Here is a 25,194-nt window from a genome sequence, read left to right on the forward strand (position 1 = left end):
CATTGGCCAGGCTCCAACGTCAGTCAATTCGATTGCGCTTCCCGCGTTTCTCAGTGGTGCCCCACAATACGTTGCGTTCTGTAGTCTATATTTAGGCGTCAACACCCAGTGGTCCAATGCAGTTCATTAAAAATTCAAGGCATGGTGACCTCAAGTGTGCCGAGGTTAATTGTTTTATTGCTAGAATCACAAAAAGTAGCCGCCTGATAGTGGAGTGGTTCACTCACCTGAGTTCCGTGCGAGTAGGTGTGAGCTCGAATCACGCTGGTGGCGTTGTGATTGTGAGTGTGAATGGTGGTTTGTCTCTCTGTCTGCCCTCCGGCTGATTGGCAACCAGTATACGGTGTAGTCTGCCTTTCGCCCAAAGTCAGCTGGGATAGATTCCGGCAACCCTTATAGGATGTGCACTACAGAAGATGAATGAACGAATAACAAAAGGAGAAATTAGAAACTGCTCAACGATTAATTGATTTAAGTCTCTAAAATTAAGTTTTTATCATTTGCTATTCAGGTTTTCAGGACAAACAATTTGTTCAATACCATTATTCATTAATTCATTTTCTGAACCACTTACCCTCACAAGGGTAATCGGGGGGTGCTAGAGACTATCCCAGCTAACTACGGCATCAGGCGGGGGTCATCCTGAATTGGTGGCCAGTCAAACACAGGGCACAAGGAGACGGACAACCATTCACCCTCATACATACTTGAGGGCAATTTAGAGTATTCAACCGGCCTACTCTGCATGTCTAAGGGAAGTGGGAGGAAACCGGAGTACCTGGAGAAAACCCACGCAGGCCCTGGGAGAACATGGAAACTCCACACAGGCGGACCAGCCTGGATTTGAGCCCAGGACCCCAAAGCTGTGAGGCCGACACACTAACCACTCAGTCCACCGGTCCGGCATTCAATAGCAATAATCCAATTCAATTTTTAAAATAAAAAACACAATGATTTATAAACGTCGAAACTTGAGCTTTAACCATGATTACTGCAACTGGCGTGATGATGTCATTTCTGCAGAGTCATGTAGCCCCCGCTTTTTTCCCTCCTTGATTGCTAAGATGGTTTTAGTATCGTGGTGGTATCACTGTGGCTGTTGAGGATTCTGCATCAACAAACGCGGACAGGAACTAAAAAAGCACAGAATTTGGGCTATACCATTTAACTGTTTTTTTTATTTATTACACACGTATATAATTTCATGTGATCAATGCTGGCGATCATCATCCCCTCAATTCATGTTCTCTTCTCCAAGTTACTTTACACTTCATACACTAAAACACCATAGCTACCTCACATGCTGCTAACCACGTTAGTCACTTTTTTCCCTTACTTCATTTTATAATAAATAAATCTTTTTATGACTACTATGTGTGCACTTTATGATGAAACTTAAAATTTCATTGTACACTCGTACAATGGTAATAGAGGCATTCATTTCAATTCCAAAATGCGTTTGCACAGATTTTTCCTTGATTTTGAATGAAATGAATATTAATTAATATTAATGGTAAATGGAAGCACATATTATAACTATTACATAAAGATTGTTGTTTCTTTTATAATTTTGGCAAAGGTTTCTATGTAGCACTTTGAATCATGTGATTAAGGGCAATCATGATGAAATTGAAGAAAATTTCACAGCAACTTTTTTGGTTTTTCGTTTTATACAAATATTATATTACATTTTATGGGTGGAGGAGGGGTTCAGAAATAAAATCTCCAAGTCTGCATTACCCCAAATGAAGAGAAAGAAATGAGAAACAAGTTGATGTACCACTGAGTTTATTGTAGGTCATTCTGAAATGTGTTGTGCAGGGATAGGTCATGTTAGAGATCACGGTGAAATGACATTCGGGATAGGCTTCAAGTGCAAAAAAAGGAGGAATTTTCTTCATTCACCGATGACATCATTGAGAACATTGACAGGTTTTTCTCCCACTTATGGCCCAATTTTTTTGAAGTCTTCCAACAGTTGAACTGAACTGATGAGAAAACAGGATGAAATGATTATGAACAACTGAAAGCTTCTTTATGCGCATTTTTACAGAACAGTAATATATAACTTCGAACCTATCATGCATTTCACCTTAAAAAAATAAAGTTCTAACCTAACCTAAAATAATTGTCTTTCTTACTTACACACCATTCACTACAAAGATGCATGTATAAAAACTATTGGAGAGACTAGCTTTCACTTCACAACTCAACATACAAAGCTAATCTCTTGGATCACTCACTGTACAGTGGTACCTCGTCACACGACCGCTCGTCATACAAAATTCTCGTCTTACGACGGAAATTTCGATCGAATAATTAGCCCGTCATGCGATCAAAATTTCGTGATGCGACCAAGCCTGGTCTTTTTTGCATATCTTTCGTGTATAACAATATTTACGAGCACGGAACGATTAATTCAGGAGAGTTTCTCCTAAGACCAGGAAACGCACAACGCGCATGCGCGGGCAAAAAGAGGGCTTTCTGGGTAATGAAGTATACTCGTGCACACAACGCCGATAGGCAATGGCACTCTTTCTCAGAATGAAACTTCATTACCCACAATCAATACGTGGGTAAGCTGAGCTGTTGCATTTCCTGTTATTTTTATTATCTAATACAAGGAGTATTATATTACTTCTCGTTCGCTGCTCCTAAGAACATCAGCGGCACTGGCTCGCAATTCCCTCTTTGTAATATTTCTGGTCGCAACTCTCTCTCATAGGCGCCGTTCAAAGCGGTTGCAACCAGAGCCATTTCAACGAGGGAGTAGCGAGCCGGTCTTTATGAGCAGCGGAGCGATCGCTAAAATGTACTACAAGACTATTTCTCGTTGGCAAGTGGTCGTGGGTTATCCTATTGTGAGGACATTTGTGTGAATCATTTTCGTAATATTTTGAAGGGAATTGGATTGGATTGGATTGGATAACTTTATTCATCCCGTATTCGGGAAATTTCATTGTGGCAGTAGCAAGAGGGAGATTAGACAGACCAACAAAGTGTAGTACAACAGCAAACAGCCCATCGATAGCGAACGTGAGGGTGGAGGCATGGCAAACCGCCAACCCGGAAAATGAAGGTAACAAAAGATTACAACAAAATTAGAATTCAGTTTTGTGTAAAGTTACATTAAACATATGTTTGAGTGTCTGTATATATTAATCCAAGTTAATTTAAATTTGTTTGTTCCGCTTACGAGTGCGTTGTCGTGGGAAAACAAAAATAGACACCCCCCCCCCCCTACGCCCCCAAACGTCTCTGTCTCCCGTCGGCGAAATCTGCCCAATTTTAGTTAGATTAAACACATTTTATTACTATTAAACCACTAGTTATGTGTTACTTTGTTAATAGATGGCGAATTAGAAGAAATAAAAAAAAAAATCCAATCCAATATCCTGTTTTTGGTGTTTTTTCAGAGAGTTGGAACGAATTAATGTGTTTCCCATTCATTTCAATGGGAAAAGTCCGCTCGAGTTACGAGAATCTCGTCATACGATCTCAGTCCCGGAACGGATTAAGATCGTATGTCAAGGTACCACTGTAGTGTATTTGTTTTTAATTGCATTGCCAATTATTTCTCTCACCAAATCTGTAAGGAAACAGGAAATTTGTGCCCTCAGAAATAAATACACTGTTTTTTAGTGTTGTAGGATGTAAAACTGCAACAGAGCCAACAAAAATTTGATTCTCACACGTCTGTTACATAATTGAGCTGTAATAGAAAAAGTATAACAGAAACCTCTCAATAGGATACAGGGAACTTCCTCACTATCACTTGGGCGTTGCTAATAACTTTTTTTTGTGGCTTATTCGCATGACTTCTTTCAAGACAGTGGCTGTCTCAAAATGTGTCTTGTAGTTGAGTGGCAACCAGCTCCAGTTGTAGTTTGCCTTTTGTTCGATGTCAGCTGGGAGAATCTTCAGCTCTCAGTGACCCAAAGTAACTTAAGCATTATAGAAAATGAATTTGGATTGACAGGATTTTGTGACAGCTACTGTGTAGTTTTTGGACCGATTGCGCAGGCTTACCAAAGTTGCACCCCATGAGCAGATGTGAAGTGGCTCCAGTCACTCGTTCATCATGAGGGGAGCCTTGACTCCAGCAGCAACCTCAGCCCCCAGAAGCTCCTCTACAATCGTTAGGGCGAATTCAAAACTGGTTCCGGGCCCACGACTGGTAATGTAATGGCCATCCTTCTGCACTCGAGCCTCAGAGTATTTGTAGCGATCTAAAAATGGACAAAAGAGGGATATTAAGAATGAGGACAAAGGGAGCGCCTTGTGGAACTGGCTACAAAGCCCTGAAGACCACCAGACTGGATGGGATACACACACTGTCCTACTTTCTTTCTTGAGAGTTTTGTCATTGTTTTACTTGTAAATGGTAAATAGCATTTAGCAGTTTCATAGTCTGACAATGCCACCTGTTGTTCTACACAGATAAGTGTTCCATCATGATGGAACCCTGTCACTCAACTCAGCACTGAGAAAAAGAAAATGACGGGCAGCGGGCGGTGGCCGTCGTTTTTATCCGAAAATAGGAAAATAGAGTTATCTGAGTGTCTGGGAGCCTCTTTTTCAGAAATGCAAGCCCCATGCAACCTGAAGGTGGACGCCGTAGCGCTTATTTGAAAATAGGGCTTGCTCGGCGAACTGGATGGCAGAGAGCCTCGGTGAAGGTGGAATTTGCGTATGTTATGGTAGCGTGTATTTTTAAAGGCAGCATGAGCAAAACTAAGTTAGATAGTCCTTTATTGAGGTAAAAGGTACACACGTTAATACAGTAATAACTCGAAATACAAGTGCCACAACATACGAGTTATTTGACATAGAAGTAAAATTTCGAGCACATATTTATCTTGAGATACGAGACAAATTTTGATATACGAGCACACAGCGGACGCGAGAGGCTGCTCATAAGAACATCATGGGCACTGTCTTTCCCGTCGCAACTCCCTCGTGTAATGTCTCTACGAGCACTGGGCGGAGTGTTGCATTTTTTTCAGTGTTCCCCCCCCCCGTTAGTCAGTACAGAATGGCAGAGGAGCTTGCTCGATAATACGAGAGGAGTATATACTACTTCTCGTTGGCAAGTGGTCGTGCGTTATCCTATTGTGAGGACATTTGTGTGCATCATTTTTGGAATATTTTGAAGGGAAGACAAACAACCGTCGATAGGTTCCTTTTAGCTGCAGCTGAAAGTCAGGGTGTAGGCGGGGCAAATAGAGCCAAACCGGGAGAAGAAAAGTATAAAAATGTAAAACAAAATTAGAATTAAGTTTAGTGTAAGGTTAGATTTTTTTTTCTCTGGTCGCAACTCCCTCGTGTAATGTCTCTACGAGCACTGGGCGGAGCGTTGCATTTTTTCAGTGTTTTTTCCCCGTTAGTCAGTGCAAATGGCGGAGTGATCGCTAATACAAGGAGTATACTATACTACTTTTCGTTGGCAAGTGGTCGTGCGTTATCCTACCCCCCTCTCTGTCCCTCTCTCCCCTCAGCGAAATCCGTCTAATTTTAGTACTATTAAACACATTTTAGTACTATTAAACCACTAGTTATTTGTTACTTTGTTAATAGATGGCGAATTAGAACAAATAAAAATGTTTTTCCAATCCAATATCTGTTTTTGGTGTTATTTTAGAGGGTTGGAACAAATTAATTTGTTTTTAGTTCATTTCTATGGGAAACGTTCGTTTGAGTTACAAGTAAATCGACATACGAGCTCAGTCCCGGAAAGCATTAAGCTCATATCTAGAGGTACCACTGTATATGAGATAAAATAATAGCGATGAAATCAGAGCCCAGAAGAGCGATGTTCTAAAGTGAGAATAAATGCATCGGCGACAATATTTTCAAAATAAAATAACGGATATGGAAATGCATTTACTTTTGAGGGAATTTCGTAACTTGGATCTTTTTTCGTATCTTGAGTCACTCATTTGCATATAAAAATTTCGTAACCTGAAAATTTCGTACCTAGAGGCATCGGTAAGTAGAGCTATCACTGTAGATGAAAAAGTAGTTCACCTCGATAATGGTTACTTGTACATGGCGTTTTGAATGATGTGTTCCATGTACTGTATTTTGGTGCAAATTAGGATTGGTGCATTTTGGTGGGGAGCCACATCAGGTTATGGCACCTTGCTATTTTCCCCCTCAAGAGTATAATAGTACTTCCCATTTGTGTTTAGTGCAGCATTAGATCCTGAAGTATAGCATGGACATCACTAGATCCATTTTTTTTATACCATTTGGAAAGACGTTTGATGATCTCACCTCCAGCCATCATCTTGTCCTTCATAGCCGGATGTGTGGTCACAGTGCTGCCGTAGCCAATTCCATGTGCCAGAAGAGCTGTAGGACCTGTGGCAGGAAAGGAAACAAAGCCATTTAGAGAGTTCATTAATGCCGTCCGGTCATTAAATGACTCATCGGTAATTTAAGATACGTGCATCGGTCCAGTGCTTCATCCTAATGCCAGTCGGATACAAGCTTACAGGCAAGACAAATGTCAAGAAGTACTGAATAAAGAATTATGAATCAATAATGAAAAGTTAAATTTCTGTTTCATTGATTCCAAATTTCTCCCACTATTAAAACAATGTTACCCATTGGTAATAATGTAAAGGAAATTAATGCCTTTGCCACTATTGAGGGAGACAAACTTCCGATTAATTTGAACTCATAAATATCTATCTCTATCTCTCTATCTCTCTATCTCTCTATCTCTCTATCTCTCTATCTCTCTATCTCTCTATCTCTCTATCTCTCTCTCTCTATCGCTCTCTCTCTATCGCTCTATCTCTCTCTATCTATCTCTCTCTCTCTATCTCTATCTATCTATCTCTCTCTATCTATCTATATATATACATACAGTGGTACCTCGTCATACGACCGTTCGTCACACAATATTCTCGTCTTACGACGGAAATTTCGATCGAATAATTCGCCCGTCATGCGATCAAAATTTCATGATGCGACCAAGCCTTTTTTGCATATCTTTCGTGTATAACAATATCTACGAGTACTGAAGGATTAATTCAGACGAGTTCCGACCAGGAAACGCACAACGCGCATGCGCGGGCAAAAAGAGGGCTTTCTGGGTAATGAAGTATACTCGTGCACACAACGCCGATAGGCAATGGCACTCTTTCTCAGAATGAAACTTTATTACCCACAATCAATACGTGGGTAAGCTGAGCTGTTGCATTTCCTGTTATTTTTATTATCCAACACGAGGAGTATTATATTACTTCTCGTTCGCTGCTCCTAAGAACATCAGCGGCACTGGCTCGCAATTCCCTCTTTGTAATATTTCTGGTCGCAACTCTCTCTCATAGGCGCCGTTCAAAGCGGCTGCGTTCAGAGCCATTTCAACGAGGGAGTTGCGAGCCGGTCTTTATGAGCAGCGGAGCGATCGCAAAATGTACTACAAGACTATTTCTCGTTGGCAAGTGGTCGTGGGTTATCCCATTGTGAGGACATTTGTGTGAATCATTTTCGGAATATTTTGAAGGGAATATGTAGTACAACAGCAAACAGCCCATCGATAGCGAACGTGAGGGTGGAGGCGTGGCAAACCGCCAACCCGGAAAACGAAGGTAACAAAAGATTACAACAAAATTAGAATTCAGTTTTGTGTAAAGTTACATTAAACCTATGTTTGAGTGTCTGTATATATTAATCCAAGTTAATTTAAATTAGTTTGTTCCGTTTACGAGTGCGTTGTCGTGGAAAAAAACCAACCCCACCCCCCAAACGTCTCTGTCTCCCGTCGGCGAAATCTGCCCAATTTTAGTTAGATTAAACACATTTTATTACTATTAAACCACTAGTTATGTGTTACTTCGTTAATAGATGGCGAATTAGAAGAAATAAAACATTTTTTCCAATCCAATATCCTGTTTTTGGTGTTTTTTCAGAGGGCTGGAACGAATTAATTTTTTAATTCCATTCATTTCAATGGAAAACGTCCGCTCGAGTTACGAGAATCTCGTCATACGAGCTCAATTCCGGAACGGATTAAGCTCGTATCTCGAGGTACCACTGTAGTGTATTTGTTTTTAATTGCATTGCCAATTATATATATATCTATATATATGTGTATATATATATATATATATATATATATATATATATATATATATATATATATATATATATATATATATTAGCAACATGCTTATTTATTAACTTATTTATTACCTCTTTATTTATGTCTAAAATGTCTTTTCCTGTATCTTTATTCTCACCTTCTTGCTACTGTGACAATGAAATTTCCCAAATACGGGATGAATTAAGTTATCTAATCTAATATAATCTATCAGATCTGCAACACTTTTACTCTGGAAGATATGCTCTAGAGGACAAACGTGCAGCTTGTACGAAATAGAATTCCCACCAGATACATGATAACTCATGCCATTCTCAAATGAATTACTCTTTCGATTGTAAAGAAAGGCGTGATTGCATTGCATTGCGGCTCATCATTCCAGAACAGGAGGAAATTTTGGCTTCAGAATTCTTACAATTAGACCTTAACTCAGGGGTCACCAAACTACGGCCCGCCGGCACATTTGGACCGGCCCTCTGAACAATACCAGAGACGCTATGTTTTTTTTTTTTTTTTTTTTTTTTTTTTTTTGGGATGCAGCCCGCCGGCACATTTGGACCGGCCCTCTGAACAATACCAGAGACGCTATGTTTTTTTTGTTTTTTTTTTGGGATGCAGCCCGCCGGCACATTTGGACCGGCCCTCTGAACAATACCAGAGACGCTATCGGATTTATTTTCCTATTTGGCCTTGAAGACTGGGACGTTTTAATCTTGTGTTTGGTTCATTGCACCCCTGCTGAGCCCACAAATCTTCCCAGTGAATCGGGCCTTCGCATTGCTCCTTTGGTGACACGCGCGGGGAGAGTGTTTGCCTTTGATGCATGCGGGCATTCCACCGTTGCATGTGTGAGCAGAGTGTTAGCGAGACATCTGGACGATCGCAGGTGAGGGCGGAGCCCTGGTACCATGGCTATTGCGATGCTATTCAAGCATATAAAAACTGTGCAACCTGAACCTGTTTGAGAACGGAATAATGGCGAAAAGGTTAGTTAAGAGAAAAATTGATTCAGAATGCAGGGTATTTAACCTGCAGTGGACAAACGATTATTTTTTTGTTCAATGCAAAGAAAAGGCTGTTTGTCTCATCTGTCAAGAGACGGTCGCAGTATTCAAAGAATACAATCTTCGCCGGCACTACGAATCCCGTCACAAGGACAAGTACGATAGCGTGCAAGGCCAAATACGAGGAGACAAACTCTCAAAGCTAAAAGTTGGACTATTATCTCAGCAGACTACATTTCTACGCCAAGCTCAGCTGAACCAGGCATCCGTTCGGGCCAGCTTTCGGGTTGCTAAACTGATAGCAAGCAACGGTAAGCCTTTCACTGACGGAGAGTTTTTTAAGAAATGTATGGATGTTGTCGTGGAGGAAGTGTGTCCCGAGAAGAAAGATGCATTTAATGCCGTAAGTCTGTCGGCGAGTACAATCACCAGACGCGTTGAAGAAATCGGGAATAATGTCTATGCCCAGCTGCAGCAGAAGACGAAAGAATTTGAATTTTTTTCAGTGAAAGCACGGACGTGCAAGACACAGCGCAACTGCTCATTTTTATTCGTGGAGTTAGCGCAAACTTTGAGATATGCGAGGATCTGGCAGCCCTCCAAAGTCTCAAAGGGACCACAACGGGAGAGGATATTTTTGACAAAGTGTGCCAAACCATGGAGAAGTTGGAGCTGGACTGGTCAAAGCTGGCTAGCATCACGACTGACGGGGCTCCTAGCATGCTGGGCGAAACTCGCGGTTTAATAGGACGCATGAACCGTGAGTTGGAAAAAAGGGGTCTCACCGCCCCGCTACGAGTCCACTGCCTAATTCACCAGCAAGCACTGTGCTGCAAAGTGTTGACGTGGGATTCTGTAATGAAGGTCGTGGTGTCGTGCATAAACTTCATCAGGGCAAAGGGACTTAAACACAGGCAGTTCCAAGAATTCCTGTCTGAACTGGAGTCTACGCACGGAGATGTGCTGTACTACACAGAGGTCCGATGGCTGAGCCGGGGCAGAGTTTTGAGGCGTTTTTACGAGCTTCCACCCGAAATTAACGCGTTTCTTCATTTAAAAGACAAAACGGTCCCAGAGCTGATCAACCCAGAATGGAAATGGCACCTCGCATTTTTAACAGACGTGACAGAAATACTTACCCACCTTAACTTGCAGCTACAAGGCGAAGGGAAACTCATTTGCGACATGTATTCACACATAAAAGCATTTGAGGTGAAATTAGCGCTGCTTTTGGAACAAGTGAAAAAGCGCAACTTTGTCCATCTTCCTGCTACCCAAAACCTGTCGACAGAGAACCCAGCGGTCCCGTTGCCAGCTGAAAAGTGCGTGGAAGCACTGGAAATGCTGAAGGCGGAGTTCGGTGTGCGATTCACTGAACTACATGTTCATGCAAAAGAAATCCGTCTTTTTCAGAACCCCTTTGTTGCCGACATTGATGAAGCCCAGCCTTCATATCAGTTTGAGTTGGCTGAGTTACAGAACTGTGATGTTCTGAAAGACGCATTCAAGCTCAACAGTCTCATTGACTTCTATGCCTCCCTCCCAAACGACACATATCCAAACATCAAAAAACATGCAATGAAAATGTCCTCAGTTTTTGGCAGCACGTATATCTGCGAGAAAACCTTTTCTCGCATGAAACTGCTGAAAACTCCGATGAGATCAAGATTGACAGATGAACATTTGCATCAGTGCTTGAGACTGGCTGTAACTAGAATGGAACCTGATATTCAACTTCTCACCAGCCAGATGCAGGCCCACAGTTCACACTGATGAACAGACATAGGTAAGCTCACTTTTCTGATTTGAATGAGTCATTCTGAGCATAAACAAATATAATCATAATAAAATCTACTGGGATAAAATCCATCTTTACAACCATACTGGTAGTGAAATGTATTGTGCTGTGTAGGTGCGGTTTCACTTAGTTCAGTTTCTCAACCTGCTTCCTTTGTGGTTTTCACAGGGAAGTTGATGAGAGAGCTGCAAACAGCGGTGTCTACAAGCCTATTGGAACAAAAGGATTATAAGGAAGAAACACAAGAACTTTAGGAGACTGCTCATATGTGTCAGAGAGATTCTGCTCTGACAACTGAGCTGAACTTTTATCTGTTAAGATTGTGCATGGCACAACAGAAAGTTAATGTTCCATGGCTTTTTTTCTATGAAGAACCCAGAGAGAGTTATTTAGTTCTTATTTATTTCATAAATAGTGTTATTTATTTCCTGTTTTTTATGTGAAGAACTCAGAGGGGGTTATTTAGTTATTATTTATTTCATTAATAGTGTTATTATTTGTTTTCTGACTTTTTTCTGTAAAGAACCTGGAAAGGGTTATTTGGTTATGTGTGGCTTTCTGGAAAACAATAAAAAAAAAATTAAGCTCCCCTACGATCGTCACACTTTTTCTGTTACAAACTGACACCGGCCCCCCATCAGAGAAGGGAAAAGTTATGTGGCCCTCACAGGAAAAAGTTTGGGGACCCCTGCCTTAACTTTTCAGCTACAAATTAATAAATAATAAGTTCACTCATCAGATATCAAACACTTGATTATCTTTGCTTACCGAACAATAGTAAACTTTAGTTTATCTAGCTACTACTGCAGACATTCAGTCATGGCTAACTATTTTATAAAAATGTGAAATCTGCTGTAAGAGATATGAATGAAACATAATCTAAAACATTTTCATTTCATTTGAACTGTTTTGAGGTTCAAATCTTTTGAGGATGGAGCGAGAACAGAATTTTAGTGATTATTCTAGAACTATCTGGTGTTTTAAAAAATATTCTCAAGAATCCTCTCATCTTTTTTTCCATCTTAGGATAAGTAAAAGCATTTTGTGTTTTTCAAATCTTTAAAGGTAGGATTTAAAATGTTCTCCAATTGTGGAATTACCTCTGTACTGTTTCTTCTCTGAAATAATGCACCACAATGAAAGGGAGTGGCCAAAGAAACAGAATGGTGCATTAACTTGGGTAAATACAGAGCACTGCGCTAAGTTCATCGAAAAACCGTTAATAAATAAAAAGTTATTGATTATGTCGCTTGGCGGCCATTCCATTTAGTCTAATTATTGCACTTTGCTCTTCCAGAACTGCAGACAATTCTTACTAAACCTCAGCTCTCCCAAAAAGAAAGCAGTCTCACTGAGGGGACAACCTCAGAGATGAGCACTTAAAAAAAACGATCACGTACGAGTTCTGCAAAAAAACATAAATAAATAAATGACACCACATGACGGGTTGGAACACTGTTACTCCCAATTCCTGTGTGTGATTCAGGCATTTTTGAGGACACCCTCCAATCCAATTTGGCATAATGGTAGCATAGAGGGAGAGCAACCGTGTTTAAGAGCTTGACTTAAATCACTTAAATCTAGTTATTATAAGACTAATGTAGCCCAAGATAGTAGATGGCTTGACTTTTTTAATCAGGGAAGTAGGAAATTGGATCATCAAATCAGCTGATTCTGTAAGGATTTTAATCCCATTAAAATAAATGGATGGATCATGAGCATAAAGTAGCATGCTGCTGTTATACAAGTGTTAAGAGCATTTTAATAAGAAAAAAAGTTTCTGCCATTTTTTTGTTGACAGCACCTGCACAGATGGCTGCAATAAGGCCTTTCCTGCCATCTTGGTCCTTCAGCACCTCGCTCACAGCAGTAGACTGCAAGAGAGTGAGAACATGAGAGAACGCAGGGAACAGATGCACAGTCAGTCATGGGTGAAAATCATGTACAGTCAATGCTGCATTGAGAAAATTGATTATTTTTCAGTTTTCGTTCAACAAGTATGCAGGTACCCGAGTTATTAGGATCAGGTTTGTTTACTGTTTTTGTGCTAAAGTCCTGTCTAATGTATAACTTGCCGCCATCTAGTGGAGCATTGCTGTTACTGTGGGGTTTAATTCATAATATTTTGGTCTGCATTTCTGTTAATGGGTCCTTGAACACACACACACACTTTGCATTCAAAAATGAAAGTATAATTCGGCTTTTCTCCCGACGAAGCTTCTGAAACTTGGTGTAGTCTGCATTTCTGTAATATTAGCCTCTATTCCTGAGCATATGTTGTTTCACCATCGATAAAGCTCTTCTTATTTTCTCGCAAACGAATGGTGTCTTGATGAACTAAAGACAGCGGACAACGGCCACGACAGCAAAAGACAGTGGAGGGGACGCACATGACGGCAAAAGAAAAAAAGTCCCAAGCACAACAGCATTTATTTATTATTATCACGACTTTTCACATTTAAAGTAGGAGAGCGAGATTAAAAGGGCTGTACAGCAATCCCTCGAATAGCGTGGATAATGTAGATCAGACATGGCCGCAGTAATCGAAAAACCGTAAAGTAGGATAAGCCTTATTATTAGTGCCTTACTTAAAGTTTTGGGGCCTATAGAAAAATAGAAGTACACAAGTACAATTATCAAAAAGTGTTTTTATTAAATAATGCAGTTATAGACATATGAAAAGGGTGTAATGTATTACAATCTAAATACTATAATCTATAAATAAATAAAATTAAACGCTTTAAGTACTGCCTGTACTCACAGAAAATAGTTCCTCTCCGGTTGGTTTAAATAATAATAATAATAATAATAAAACAGGTTATTGGGAGCTTTAGTCCAAGATCTCTTCATCAGATTCGAGAGGCATTGGATCATCGGTGGAATCTTCAGGGGGCACCATAGGGGCAACAGGAGGAGCTTCTTTCTGCGGGAGGCGCAAAAGGAACATAGCGACTGCCGTTTCTTTTCTTGTACAAAATGCTTTTGTCAAGACGATTGCCATGTTCAATAGCTACGAACTCGTTGCCATCAATCTCCAGGAGCCGTTGTGGCCAACTGTGTGCCATATTGAAGATCTCCCGCAGATGTCTTAAAGGAAGACCACATTCTTCATCCTCATCATTGTAGTTGTCTGCTGCCTCTTCTTCCTCTCTCCCTGATGGGATCATTTTGACGAGGTCCTCATCAGGTGGGTGAGGAGGGGTTCCTTAGTGGCTATCGAGCATGTGTTGACGTCCTCTCGTCGTGCCATCTTCACGGCCTTATCTACGGCATAAATCCCTCATAATGCTGATTCTTTTTTTTATTCCTAGTGGTTAACACTCGCTTGTTGTCCTTGGGGCAGGTAACGTTTTGATTATGCGATGTAAAATAAATGACGAAAATCACAATAGCTTCGTCTGTTTTGTTTCCTGCCATGGGTGAGGCCATTTTGTGACATTTTTTTCTTATGCGCAGATAGATGACTGCGCATGTGAAGTCTTTCTGCTGTTCGTGTGAAATATTTGTTCACGTTCTCATAAAGGCGCCGCCATTTTGCAACAAATTGTGACACATTTTCGTTTTCTGCACAGATGGCTGCACATGGGAACTGTATTCACTACTCATGTAAAATATTTGTCAACGTTTTCTTAAAGGCGTCGCCTGTTTTTACGCCGGCCGGTACGCATGAATCATGTTCCGTTTGGGATTTCATAAAATATTTCACCATATCTGTGTTTGATTTATGTTATAAATTAGGCCAGGTGGATTGCCACCTCCGCCAGGTAAGAAAGATGGGTTACCTGGCCTATGGGCAGTTGGCTTAAAAAGTTAATGTCAAGAAGGAAGAAGCGTGGAGGCTATTCCAGCATTTTTAATAGGCGTTGAAAATGCCTCTTAAGCGTCCTGCGTCATCTAAGGGATCATAAATGAATCTTCCGTGCGTTACATCAAGAAGAAGCAAACATTCGGTAACCACTAGTAATAAAATAGTCATCGTTAAGATGGCGAATGCCCTATCGGTGTGGATCGCCAGGATTTACTCACTATCCGAAGGATATGCGATACATCCGATTTCTTAACACACTCTCCGGGATCTCCGTGGCTAGCCAGCCCACCAAAAGCACGTCGAAGGCGGCGAAGGGACAGGAAACAGAAGCGTGGATGCCGGGGGGGGCTTGCTGCTAAGCTGAAACAACAACCACACCGAGCTCCGCTTCCCAGTATCCTTTTGACCAACGCCCGATCCATCACCCACAAAATGGATGAGTTGGAACTTCGTATTGCTACCAACAGCTTTGTTAGAAACTGTAATATTATTATCATCTCAGAAACGTGGCTACACCCGCATATCCCCGACGCGGCGGTATCGCTAGCTAGCCGAACGCTTTTTCGCAACGACCGTTCTAAAGTATTAACAGGCAAAAGCAAGGGCGGAGGACTGTGTATGTATGTACATAATGAATGGTGTTGTGACAGTAAAATTATTGACACTCACTGTTCCCCGGATTTAGAGTTATTAGCAATACGATGTAGGCCCTATTATCTTCCAAGAGAGCTTAACGTCGTCATAGCAACGGCTATCTATATACCTCCGAATGCTAACGTTAACACGGCACTTAACCTCCTGCTAACGGCTGTTAACAAACAACAGCTTGATCACCCCGATGGAGTTTTTATTGTCGCTGGTGATTTCAACAAGGCGTGTTTAAAGACTGTTTTACCTAAGTTTATTCAATACGTAAATTGTAATACTAGAGGAGACAAAACTCTTGACCATGTCTATTCTAACATCAAACATGCTTATAAAGCCACTTCCCTCCCTCACCTAGCTGGATCAGATCACCTCTGCCTATCTCTCACCCCCGCTTACACTCCACTCCGGAGGCAAACAACGCCACAAATAAAGACAATAAAAACTTGGCCCGACAACGCACTCTCTCAGCTGCAGGACTGCTTTTCCCGCACCAACTGGGAACTTTTTGTACACGACAACCTCCAGGACTACACGGACTCTGTACTTTCTTACATAAAAAACTGCATCGACAACGTCACTATAGATAAACGAATACGGGTTTTTCCTAACCAAAAACCCTGGATGACCAATGAGACACAGGCACTCATCAAATGCCGTAATTCCGCCTTTAGATCAGGGGACAAGATAAAATATAGCGCTGCCAGAGCTGAGCTGAAAAGAGGCATTAAAAAGGCCAAGGCAGCATATACCAAAAAAATTGAGGAGCACTTCACAGAAAATAACCCAAAGAAGATGTGGCAAGGAATACGACATATTACCAACTACAATAACAATAATATGTCGGTTAATGCAGATGCCTCACTAGCGGAGAATTTGAACCGTTTCTTTGCCCGCTTTGAGACTGACAAATCAGACCCAGTCTCAACACCCCCACCACCACCCTGCAGCAATACACTGACGTTCCGGGAACAGGAAGTGAGACTGGTAATGCGGTCTGTGAACACCAGGAAGGCTGCGGGCCCAGACGGAGTACCTGGGAAGGTGCTCAAAGCCTGTGCTGACCAGCTGGCTGGAGTCTTCACAAATATTTTCAATTGTTCCCTGCAACTATCCATCATTCCATCTTGTCTGAAATCTGCCACCATCATCCCTGTCCCCAAAAAGCCAACCATTGGCAGCATGAATGATTATAGGCCTGTTGCCCTCACGCCTGTGATCATGAAGTGCTTTGAAAAGTTGGTAGCCCGCCATATCAGGAATACAATCTCTCCCTCAATTGACCCTCACCAGTTTGCTTATAGAGCAAACAGGTCCACTGATGATGCTATTGCCATTGCTCTTCATACAGCACTGAGCCATCTGGAACACCCTGGGAACTACGTGAGGATGCTCTTCATTGACTACAGCTCAGCCTTCAATACCATAAAACCGGACATTCTGACTGACAAACTCTCCCACCTTGGACTATCCTCTTCAATATGCTGCTGGATAAAGGACTTCTTGACCAACCGACCACAGACTGTTAGACTTGGTCCCCACCTCTCTTCCTCCATTACACTAACCACTGGCTCCCCTCAAGGCTGTGTACTGAGTCCTCTACTGTACTCCCTGTACACCTACGACTGTACACCCACCCACCAGTCTAACGCCATCATCAAATTCGCTGACGACACCACTGTGGTCGGACTCATCTCAGGAGGGGATGAGTCGGCTTACAGAGATGAGGTCAACAATTTGTCTTCGTGGTGCTCGGTGAACAATCTCACACTGAACACCACGAAAACTAAAGAAATAATCTTGGACTTTCGCAAACACGGCACAGATCTGGCCCCACTCCTCATAAATGGAGTATGTGTAGACAGGGTCCAGTCCTTTAAATTCCTGGGGGTCCACGTCACGGACAAGCTCTCATGGTCTACAAACACCACGGCAGTGGTGAAGAAGGCTCAGACACGACTCCATTTCCTCAGGGTACTTAGGAAGAACAACTTGGGCTCCAATCTTCTGAGAACCTTCTATAGAACCACTGTAGAGAGCATCCTGGCGTACGGCATCACAGTGTGGTACGCTGGAAGCACGGCGGCAGACAAGAAGGCCATGCAGAAAGTGATTAACACTGCCCAGAGGATTGTCGGCTGCTCTCTGCCCTCACTTGAAGACATTGCCAGCCCGCGTTACCTCAGCAGAGCCAAGAACATCATAGGGGACCCTTACCACCCTGGTCACAATCTGTTCCAGCTGCTGCCCTCTGGCAGACGCTATAGGTCCCACAAAGCTCGGACAAATAGGCTTAAGGACAGTTTTTTCCCCACATCCATCAGACATCTAAACTCGCGCTAACATACACACATTCCCTTCTGCGGCATATGAATAGATGTTTGGTTGGTGATCTGCCTCCTACTAGCTGACTTGAAGGAAGGTAAGTGGCAGACAGTGTGCGGTAATCGAGAGGTAAGCGACCTGTATGTAATCGAGAGGTAAGCGACCTGTATCCACAACAGCGGAATGACAAATTACAAGTCCGTAACTTACACTTATTTAGGTCTTTTGCCGATTAAACGTAGCTTATGGAGAAGCACCATCAATTTCGTCACACGCAGTTTCTGCGTGTGATGACAAGTAGGCTTTTTGTGTTGTGGTAATGACGACATGGCCTATGTCCGATTATTATTATTATATTATTATTATCTTGGACGGTAGTGAGAAGACACCTTCGGATACCAACATGATTAGAAGTAAAGCCAAGACCTTTCAGGCAAGGACTGGTTTAAAAAGTTTAAGAAGAGGTCTGGACTGTGCACGAGGACTTGAATTGAATTGAATGCCTTTATTGTCTTTACACAAGTATAATGGACTTGAAGTAAAACTCCCATTAACCTGTTTTATTGGATTCATATCAAGCGGAGAGGAACTATTTTAGCTGTGAGTACAGTATATAAGGTATTTATAATAGAATATTTTTATATATACCGTGCCATGAAAAAGTATTTGCCCCCTTCCTGATTACAGTTTTATTTTTTGCATTTTTATCACAAAGAAAGGTTTCAGATCATCTGACCAGTTTTATGATGGCACATAGGCAACCTAAGCAAATAGAAAATGCAGTTTCTAAATGATGATTTTTATTTACCAAGGAAGAAAAAAATAAAAACTTGTCTGGCCCTCTGTGGAAAAAGTACCATATTTTCTCACATATGGACCACCTCTAAGGCGTATAAGCCATACCCTTAAAATTTCCTTCAAATTGTTGACCAATTTTTCTCGTATAAGATGCTCCCTGATTCACAATTTTCACCTCCATATTCATGGTTTTAATAAACCCGCTTCACTCTGCTGACCTCACTTGGACTACTTATTTATTAATTTCTTATTTATTGATTTTTTATTTGTCTGTCGGTTGTTATTTGTACACTGTGGCGAAAGCTTTAAATATCATTATACTTGTATAATGACAATAAAAGCATTCAATTCAATTCAATTCTGAGATACTGTATGAATTGAATTCCGAAAGGGTGTTGCCTGCACGTGGACATAACGCTCTAGTTTTGTCAAAGCATTCCTAATCACCAAGTGTCTGGATGCAATAATAGCATGAGATACACATTACGCAGCTATCAATGCTGATATTTTAATGATCGACCGCAAGACCTTCGATCAGCCAGAACAACTATATTGGGATGTACTGACATGGTAAATACTACGAACACATGTATCAAAGCTACTCGCTCGTGTCTGGCCAGTCAGCGCACGTTTAACTACCGGTAAAAGGTAAGATGACGGCTGCCTGAGCGTGCAATGGTGGGCACAAGTATGTGAAATTTTTCACGTTTTATGCAAGATACGTTTTTTTCCCTTGAATCTCATTCATAGACGTCAAAATAAATTTTGTTTAGTGTTTTATCTGTTTATCTTTTCTCTATTTAGAAATAACCGCATCGGCCGCATTGCCTTGCGTTATAGCGCTTCGTCTTCGACACCTTGCAGTTTTGTACATGTCAAGTCTAATTTGTGCATATATAAGCCGTACCCTTGATTCAGTCTTTTTTTTGGTTACAAATACAGCTTATACGTGAAAAAATAAGGTAATTGCCCCCTGAACCTAATAACGGGTTGTGCCTCACCTTTGGCAGCAATTACTGAATTCAGCATTTACAATAATTTAATCAGTCTTTCACAATGCTTCGGAGGAATTCTGGCCAGCTCTTCTGTGCAGATTTGTTTCAATTCTGCATAATTACTGGGTTTTCTAGCATGAACAGCCCATTTCAGATCACACAACAGAATTTCAATAGGATTTAAATCCGGACTTTGACTTGGCAACTCCAAAACATTAACTTTGTTTTTTTTTAGCTATTGAGAGGTGGGCCTGCTTTTATGCTTTGGGTCGTTGTCATCATGCATGCTCCAAGAGCACTGGAGTTTGAATGCACGAACTGAGGGCCGGATGTTCCTTGGAAATGGCTTTGTAACCTTTTCTAGACTGATGAATGTCCATCATTATTTTCGCATTTTTTCTTGAATATCTTTGGATCGTGTGAAATTGAACTCGGCTTTCCTAGAATTGTGATTAGTGACAGTTATTTTGTGATTTAACAAAGGGGGGCAATTACTTTTTCACAGATGGCCAGACAAGTTTGTAATATTTTCAGCCTTGGTAAATAAAATCATCATTTAGAAACTGCATTTTCTCTTTTCTTGGGTTGTCTCTGTGTGTCATACGAAAATTGATTTGATGGTCTGAAACCAGTGTGTATAATAAATATGCAAAAAACACAGAAATCACGAAGGGGCAAATACTTTTTCACAGCACTGTAGATTATATTTAAATATTACATTACAGCACAGCTGCCAACCTACGTCGACCCCATTTCAGGAATACCCTTGTCCCATTTCCAGAGTTTTTCCAGGGTGAATGCGATTCACAGAAAATCAATATAAAATGTAAAAGAAAAATGTAGGACAATTTAAATCAAACTATTATTATCATGTTTTTACATGAATTGAAATAGTTGTTTTGCAAACTATTGAAAAAGTACAGCATAATGAAAATAAGTTTAACTTTGTGTTTGGGTTCTTCTACGTGTTTACAGTCAGCAATTCCACCATGTGTCACGCTGAAGTTACAAATGCATGTTGTGCAATGTGCAAATGTCGGTCCTTTTGGAGACGGCTTCACCATGGGATATTTCATCGAATACGAACCAATAAACGTCTTCGAGTGTCTGGGTTTCTTTTTTGATTACCACAGCCATGTCTGGTCTACATTCGAGGGATTACTGTATCCATATAATAAGGGTCTGTAGATTTCTCACCTCTGCCAAGTTCTGTGCTCCTGGCATTCCCCCAGGAAGCAGGACCACATCATAGGGGCCCTAACATGGAAATCATGAAAATGACTCAGAGTTCCAAAGTGTTTTCATAGTTAATCTCGAAGAAATACCTGTTTTCTCGCATCCTCCAAGCTTGCATCAGGACATATCATGACATTTCTGCTGCACTGCACTGGTTCTTTACCCATCAGCCCTGCCACTGTCACTGTGATCTGCAATGGTATTGTATAAACATTGGCATTACTAGGCTTCATAGGATTTGTATTATACACTGTTTGTGATAAACTGTAATAGTTGTAGGGCTATGCAATTTTAAGATCAAGATTGTAGCTTTAGTTTTTTTAATCTCAGTGAGCGGGCCCAGTGGACGAGTGGTTAGCACGTTGGCCAGCACGTTGGCCAGCACGTTGGCCTCACAGTTCTGCAAGTGACGGTTTGATCCCAGGTGGATCCCTACCATGGAGTTTGCATGTTCTCCCCGGATTTGTGTGAGTTTTCTCCAGGTACTCCGATTTCCTCCCACATCCCCAAAACATGCAGGGTAGGCTGGTTGAACACTCTAAAATGCTCCTAGGTATCAGTGTGAATGTGAATGGTTGTCTATCTTCTTGTGCCGTGATTGGCTGGCCACCAATTCGGAGTGTCCCCTGCCTGATGCCTATAGTTGGCTGGGATAGGCTCCAGCACCTCCAGTGACCCTTGCAAGGATAAGCTATATGGAAAATTAATGAATAATCATGGTAATCAGCAAAGACCATAACAGCCCAAAGATGACAAAATCCAAGAATATATAAAGATTTGATTGAAAACAACAAGCAAACGCCTGCTTGACATAGTGAAGGAGTAACAAGCATTCATTTCCATGGTAGAAATGATTGGTGTACAGGCCATTTTATATTACGAGGGTAATATGCCACAATGTAATGTTTTTTTAACCTCCGTCGACCCCATTTCAGGAGTACCCTTGTCCCATTTCCAAAGTATTTCCAGAGAGAATGCGATTTACGCAAAATCGATATAAAATGTAAAGAAAATAAATAAACGTAGGACTATTTAAACCAAACTGTTATCATGTTTTTACATTATTTGAAATATTGTGTTTTTGCAAACTATAGAAAAAGTACAGCATAATGCAAATAAGTTTATCTTTGTGTTTGGGACCTTCTATGTGCGTATTACAGTCAGTAATTCCAACATGTGTCACGCTGAAGTCGCACTTGCATGTGGTGCAATGTGCAAATTTTGGTCCTATTGGAGACGGCTTCAACATGGGATATTTCGTCAAATAAGAACCAATAAACTTCTGCGAAAGTCTGGGTTTCTTATTAGAAGTTTCATCAAAATTGCCATCCATTTTGCACTTAACCCGAGCAGGCATATTGATAAGACTTACCAATGCTGTGTAAGCCAACTTTCTTTAGAACAACCCCGGCAATGATTGGATTTTTCAAAACAAAAGACTGGTGGTTTAGTCAGTGTTAATATTTCCCTTATGAAAAAAAACGAAAACGAAAATGTTAAAGCGATAGATGCTATCTATGCAATCGATTCTGGATCAATTGCCACGCTGAAGTTGCACAAGACGAATCATTCGTCAGAAGTTGTAACTTGGATGATTCACAAAGCACTCATGTTACCGGCTTCTCCCAGTTTACAGTGCAGTTGAATCAAGGTGGCAGGAGCCGTAGCGATGGTGTGAATTTCAAGACATCTAAATAGGAAATTTGGTACTTTTCCAAAATGGTTGCTTTAAAAAATTCAAGTGAAATTTTTGGGGGTATTTTCTGGTATGGCCACACCCTCAGCACCCCTATAACTTCCCCCTGAGTGTGATTAATCTAACTATCAACATTTAGAGCGTTTATATTTAGAACATGAAAATGTTACAGGTCATTGCACTAAAAATAAATTCCTCTCATCTTTCACCTCTATGGCAGAAAAAACAGTTAATTTAGGTATTAGAACACACAATACCTATATAAATTTAAATTAAGCAAATAAGTCATTGTTGTCAACTGTTATGAATGGCAACCTGATCCAATGGCTTTGGTTACACACTGCTTCTGTTCAAACGGGATTTTAATGCACGGGGCAGATCTTTAATCACTCGTTTCAGGTGAACCATAAACAGTAGAAATATATTCACAAAATGTACATATTGAAAAATGTGCCTATCCCAGCTGACTTCGGGCCAGAAGCGGGAGACACCCTGAACTGGTGGCCAGCCAATCACAGGGCACAAGGAGACAAACAACCATTCACACTCACACTCATACCTAGGGGCAATTTAGAGTGTCCAATCAGCCTACCATGCATATCTTTGGAATGTGGGAGGAAACCGGAGTACCTGGAGAAAACCCACGCAGGGGCGGGGAGGACATGCAAACTCCACACATGTGGACCGACCTAGATTTGAACCAAGATCCCCCACTGTGAGGCCGACAAGCTAAGCACTCATCTGCACTGGCTTTCTGCCATTGGACGAGCGATGTATATGATCAATTCATGGCATTACCGTGGTACGTAGATCAGGGGTATCAAACTGATTTTTTGGCACGGGCCACGTTATAGTTTGGATTTCATCCGAGGGCCGTTATGTCTTCTAACCAGGCTGCCAAAATTAATTCATTAATGAATTGACAGGTTTTCCGATCGTGCTGATCGATAGACAATTTTTGGAGATTAAAATAATAGTACAAATCTTGGATTGGATAACTTTATTCATCCCGTATTCGGGAAATTTCGTTATTTTAATGGTATTAATTTAAAGGGGGGAAATATTCCCTATATTTTATAATCTTCATTTGAATTTGATCATTAAACAGGAAGGCCAAATTTGGCCCACGGGCCGACACTTTGACACCTGTGACGACTTCTATTCTGACAGTAGCCAAATGCTCCAAGAGTGACGTTCAACTTTGAACTTTTAGTTTGCCCGGTGTACTCAGCCTACATTTATTAAAAGCACTCGGCATTTTAAACAATGTGCACATTAAGAAACGCGGGGCTACACGCCACATAACGTTCAAATAAGTGTTTTGTGTTTAAATTTTTACAGCCACGACCCTCACCATTCCAAAGAACATTTGTACCCACTTAACAACTGGGTTGCTACCATGCTAAAGATGTAAGAATATAGCGTGTTTGCAAAGTAACCAACCCCTGCTCGTCGCATGATGTCCACGGGGATGACAGTCTCCATCTCCTCCGCACCTTTTGACAGGATTACCAAGGCACTCTTCCCCGCCATAATTGAGCGAACACAACGTCAAGTGCAAAATGATACACCGGAAGTGCGCATGTAGTATTCATCCAAAGGCTCTGACGCAAAATGGCGGACACAAGGCGACGCATTTTTCCGTAGGTTTACAGCGCGCATCAGACATCTAGCCTTAAATACATATTATCTTTTACTATCAGCTTTATGTTATTTTATTTATAGTACGCTCGCTTTTTTAAAGTTCAATAGTGACCAAGTGGATCTTGGATCTGTTTTCTAGTGCTTGACCCAGGTTAATCGTAAAGGACAGCATATTCGTGAAACTAGGCATGGAGAAACCGAGGCTGTTAGAAAACAATTAACCACACGAGGGCGCCCCGGCGGCTGAGTGGTTGGCACAGGTGTTGGGAACCTTTTTGACAGAGAGAGCCTTAAACAATTCATATTTTCAAATATTATTTTTGGGGGAGTGTTATGAATAATTTGCTATGAAAATTAACTTAGAGGTTGGTGTCATATTCAAAAGATATTTTCCCGCCAAAATGTAGGATGCTTGCAGACTAAAGTGATTGCTTCTAAATCTGATTATTGTGTCTGGGCAGAGCCTTCACAACAATGCGTGTAAAACAGCAGCTAGCTCTGGGTGTTTGGTGTTTAAACAATTTAGATGTGTTCTGGCAGTTGTGAAGCTTTTACTAATTTGATCATTCCTAGCCTGTCTAGACATCCTGTTCCCTTAGTTTAAAGAAAGGTGTTATATGTTGAGAATCTTTTGCCTCAACAAATGTTTAGGTTAACGCCCACTGAAATAATTGAAATATTGGAGTCAGATAACAAGAGGGGGACATTTTTCCCAAATAAACCATTGAGAAGTGACCACTGAAACTGATCCGTGTCTTGGGTGTGTTCTGTCCAAAAATCTTTCAGAGCAAAGAAAAGAACACCAACAAGAGGCATAATCAGAATTTAAAAGAAAACATAAATGGAAATATGTATTTTTTTTGTAATTTCACCGCTTTCAAAGTCTTGTCATTCTTATGACATCATTGTTATGTACCCATCAAAAGACCCACATATGGCTCCCGAGCATAGGTTCCCCATCCCTGGGTTAGCGCGTCGGCCTCACAATGGGGTCCTAGGTTAAAATCCAGGTCGGTCCACCTGTGTGGAGTTTGCATGTTCTCTACGTGGGTTTCCTCCCACATTCCAAAGACATACATGGTAGTCTGATTGGACACTAAATTGCCCCTAGGTACGAGTGTAGTAAGTGTGA

General features: G+C 41.1%; 2 protein-coding genes across 2 annotated transcripts; one reads left to right on the forward strand and one right to left on the reverse strand.

The window, feature by feature from the left end:
* Window positions 1-1,771: 1,771 nt before the first annotated feature.
* Window positions 1,772-24,019, reverse strand: park7 (parkinson protein 7). Its single transcript, XM_077602941.1, has 7 exons — window positions 23,862-24,019; window positions 20,812-20,913; window positions 20,684-20,743; window positions 12,720-12,789; window positions 6,277-6,363; window positions 4,030-4,229; window positions 1,772-1,988 (listed from the first exon to the last, which is right to left on the reverse strand). The coding sequence occupies exons 1-6, from the start codon at window positions 23,949-23,951 to the stop codon at window positions 4,069-4,071; spliced, it is 570 nt and encodes a 189-aa protein (XP_077459067.1). The 5' UTR covers window positions 23,952-24,019; the 3' UTR covers window positions 1,772-1,988; window positions 4,030-4,068.
* LOC144075652 (general transcription factor II-I repeat domain-containing protein 2-like) lies at window positions 8,695-11,506 on the forward strand. The gene is made up of 2 exons (XM_077602940.1): window positions 8,695-10,903; window positions 11,084-11,506. The coding sequence occupies exon 1, from the start codon at window positions 9,775-9,777 to the stop codon at window positions 10,888-10,890; it is 1,116 nt and encodes a 371-aa protein (XP_077459066.1). The 5' UTR covers window positions 8,695-9,774; the 3' UTR covers window positions 10,891-10,903; window positions 11,084-11,506.
* Window positions 24,020-25,194: the final 1,175 nt, after the last annotated feature.

This window comes from Stigmatopora argus, chromosome 6, assembly GCF_051989625.1.
Source record: "Stigmatopora argus isolate UIUO_Sarg chromosome 6, RoL_Sarg_1.0, whole genome shotgun sequence".
In the NCBI taxonomy this organism is placed as follows: domain Eukaryota; kingdom Metazoa; phylum Chordata; class Actinopteri; order Syngnathiformes; family Syngnathidae; genus Stigmatopora; species Stigmatopora argus.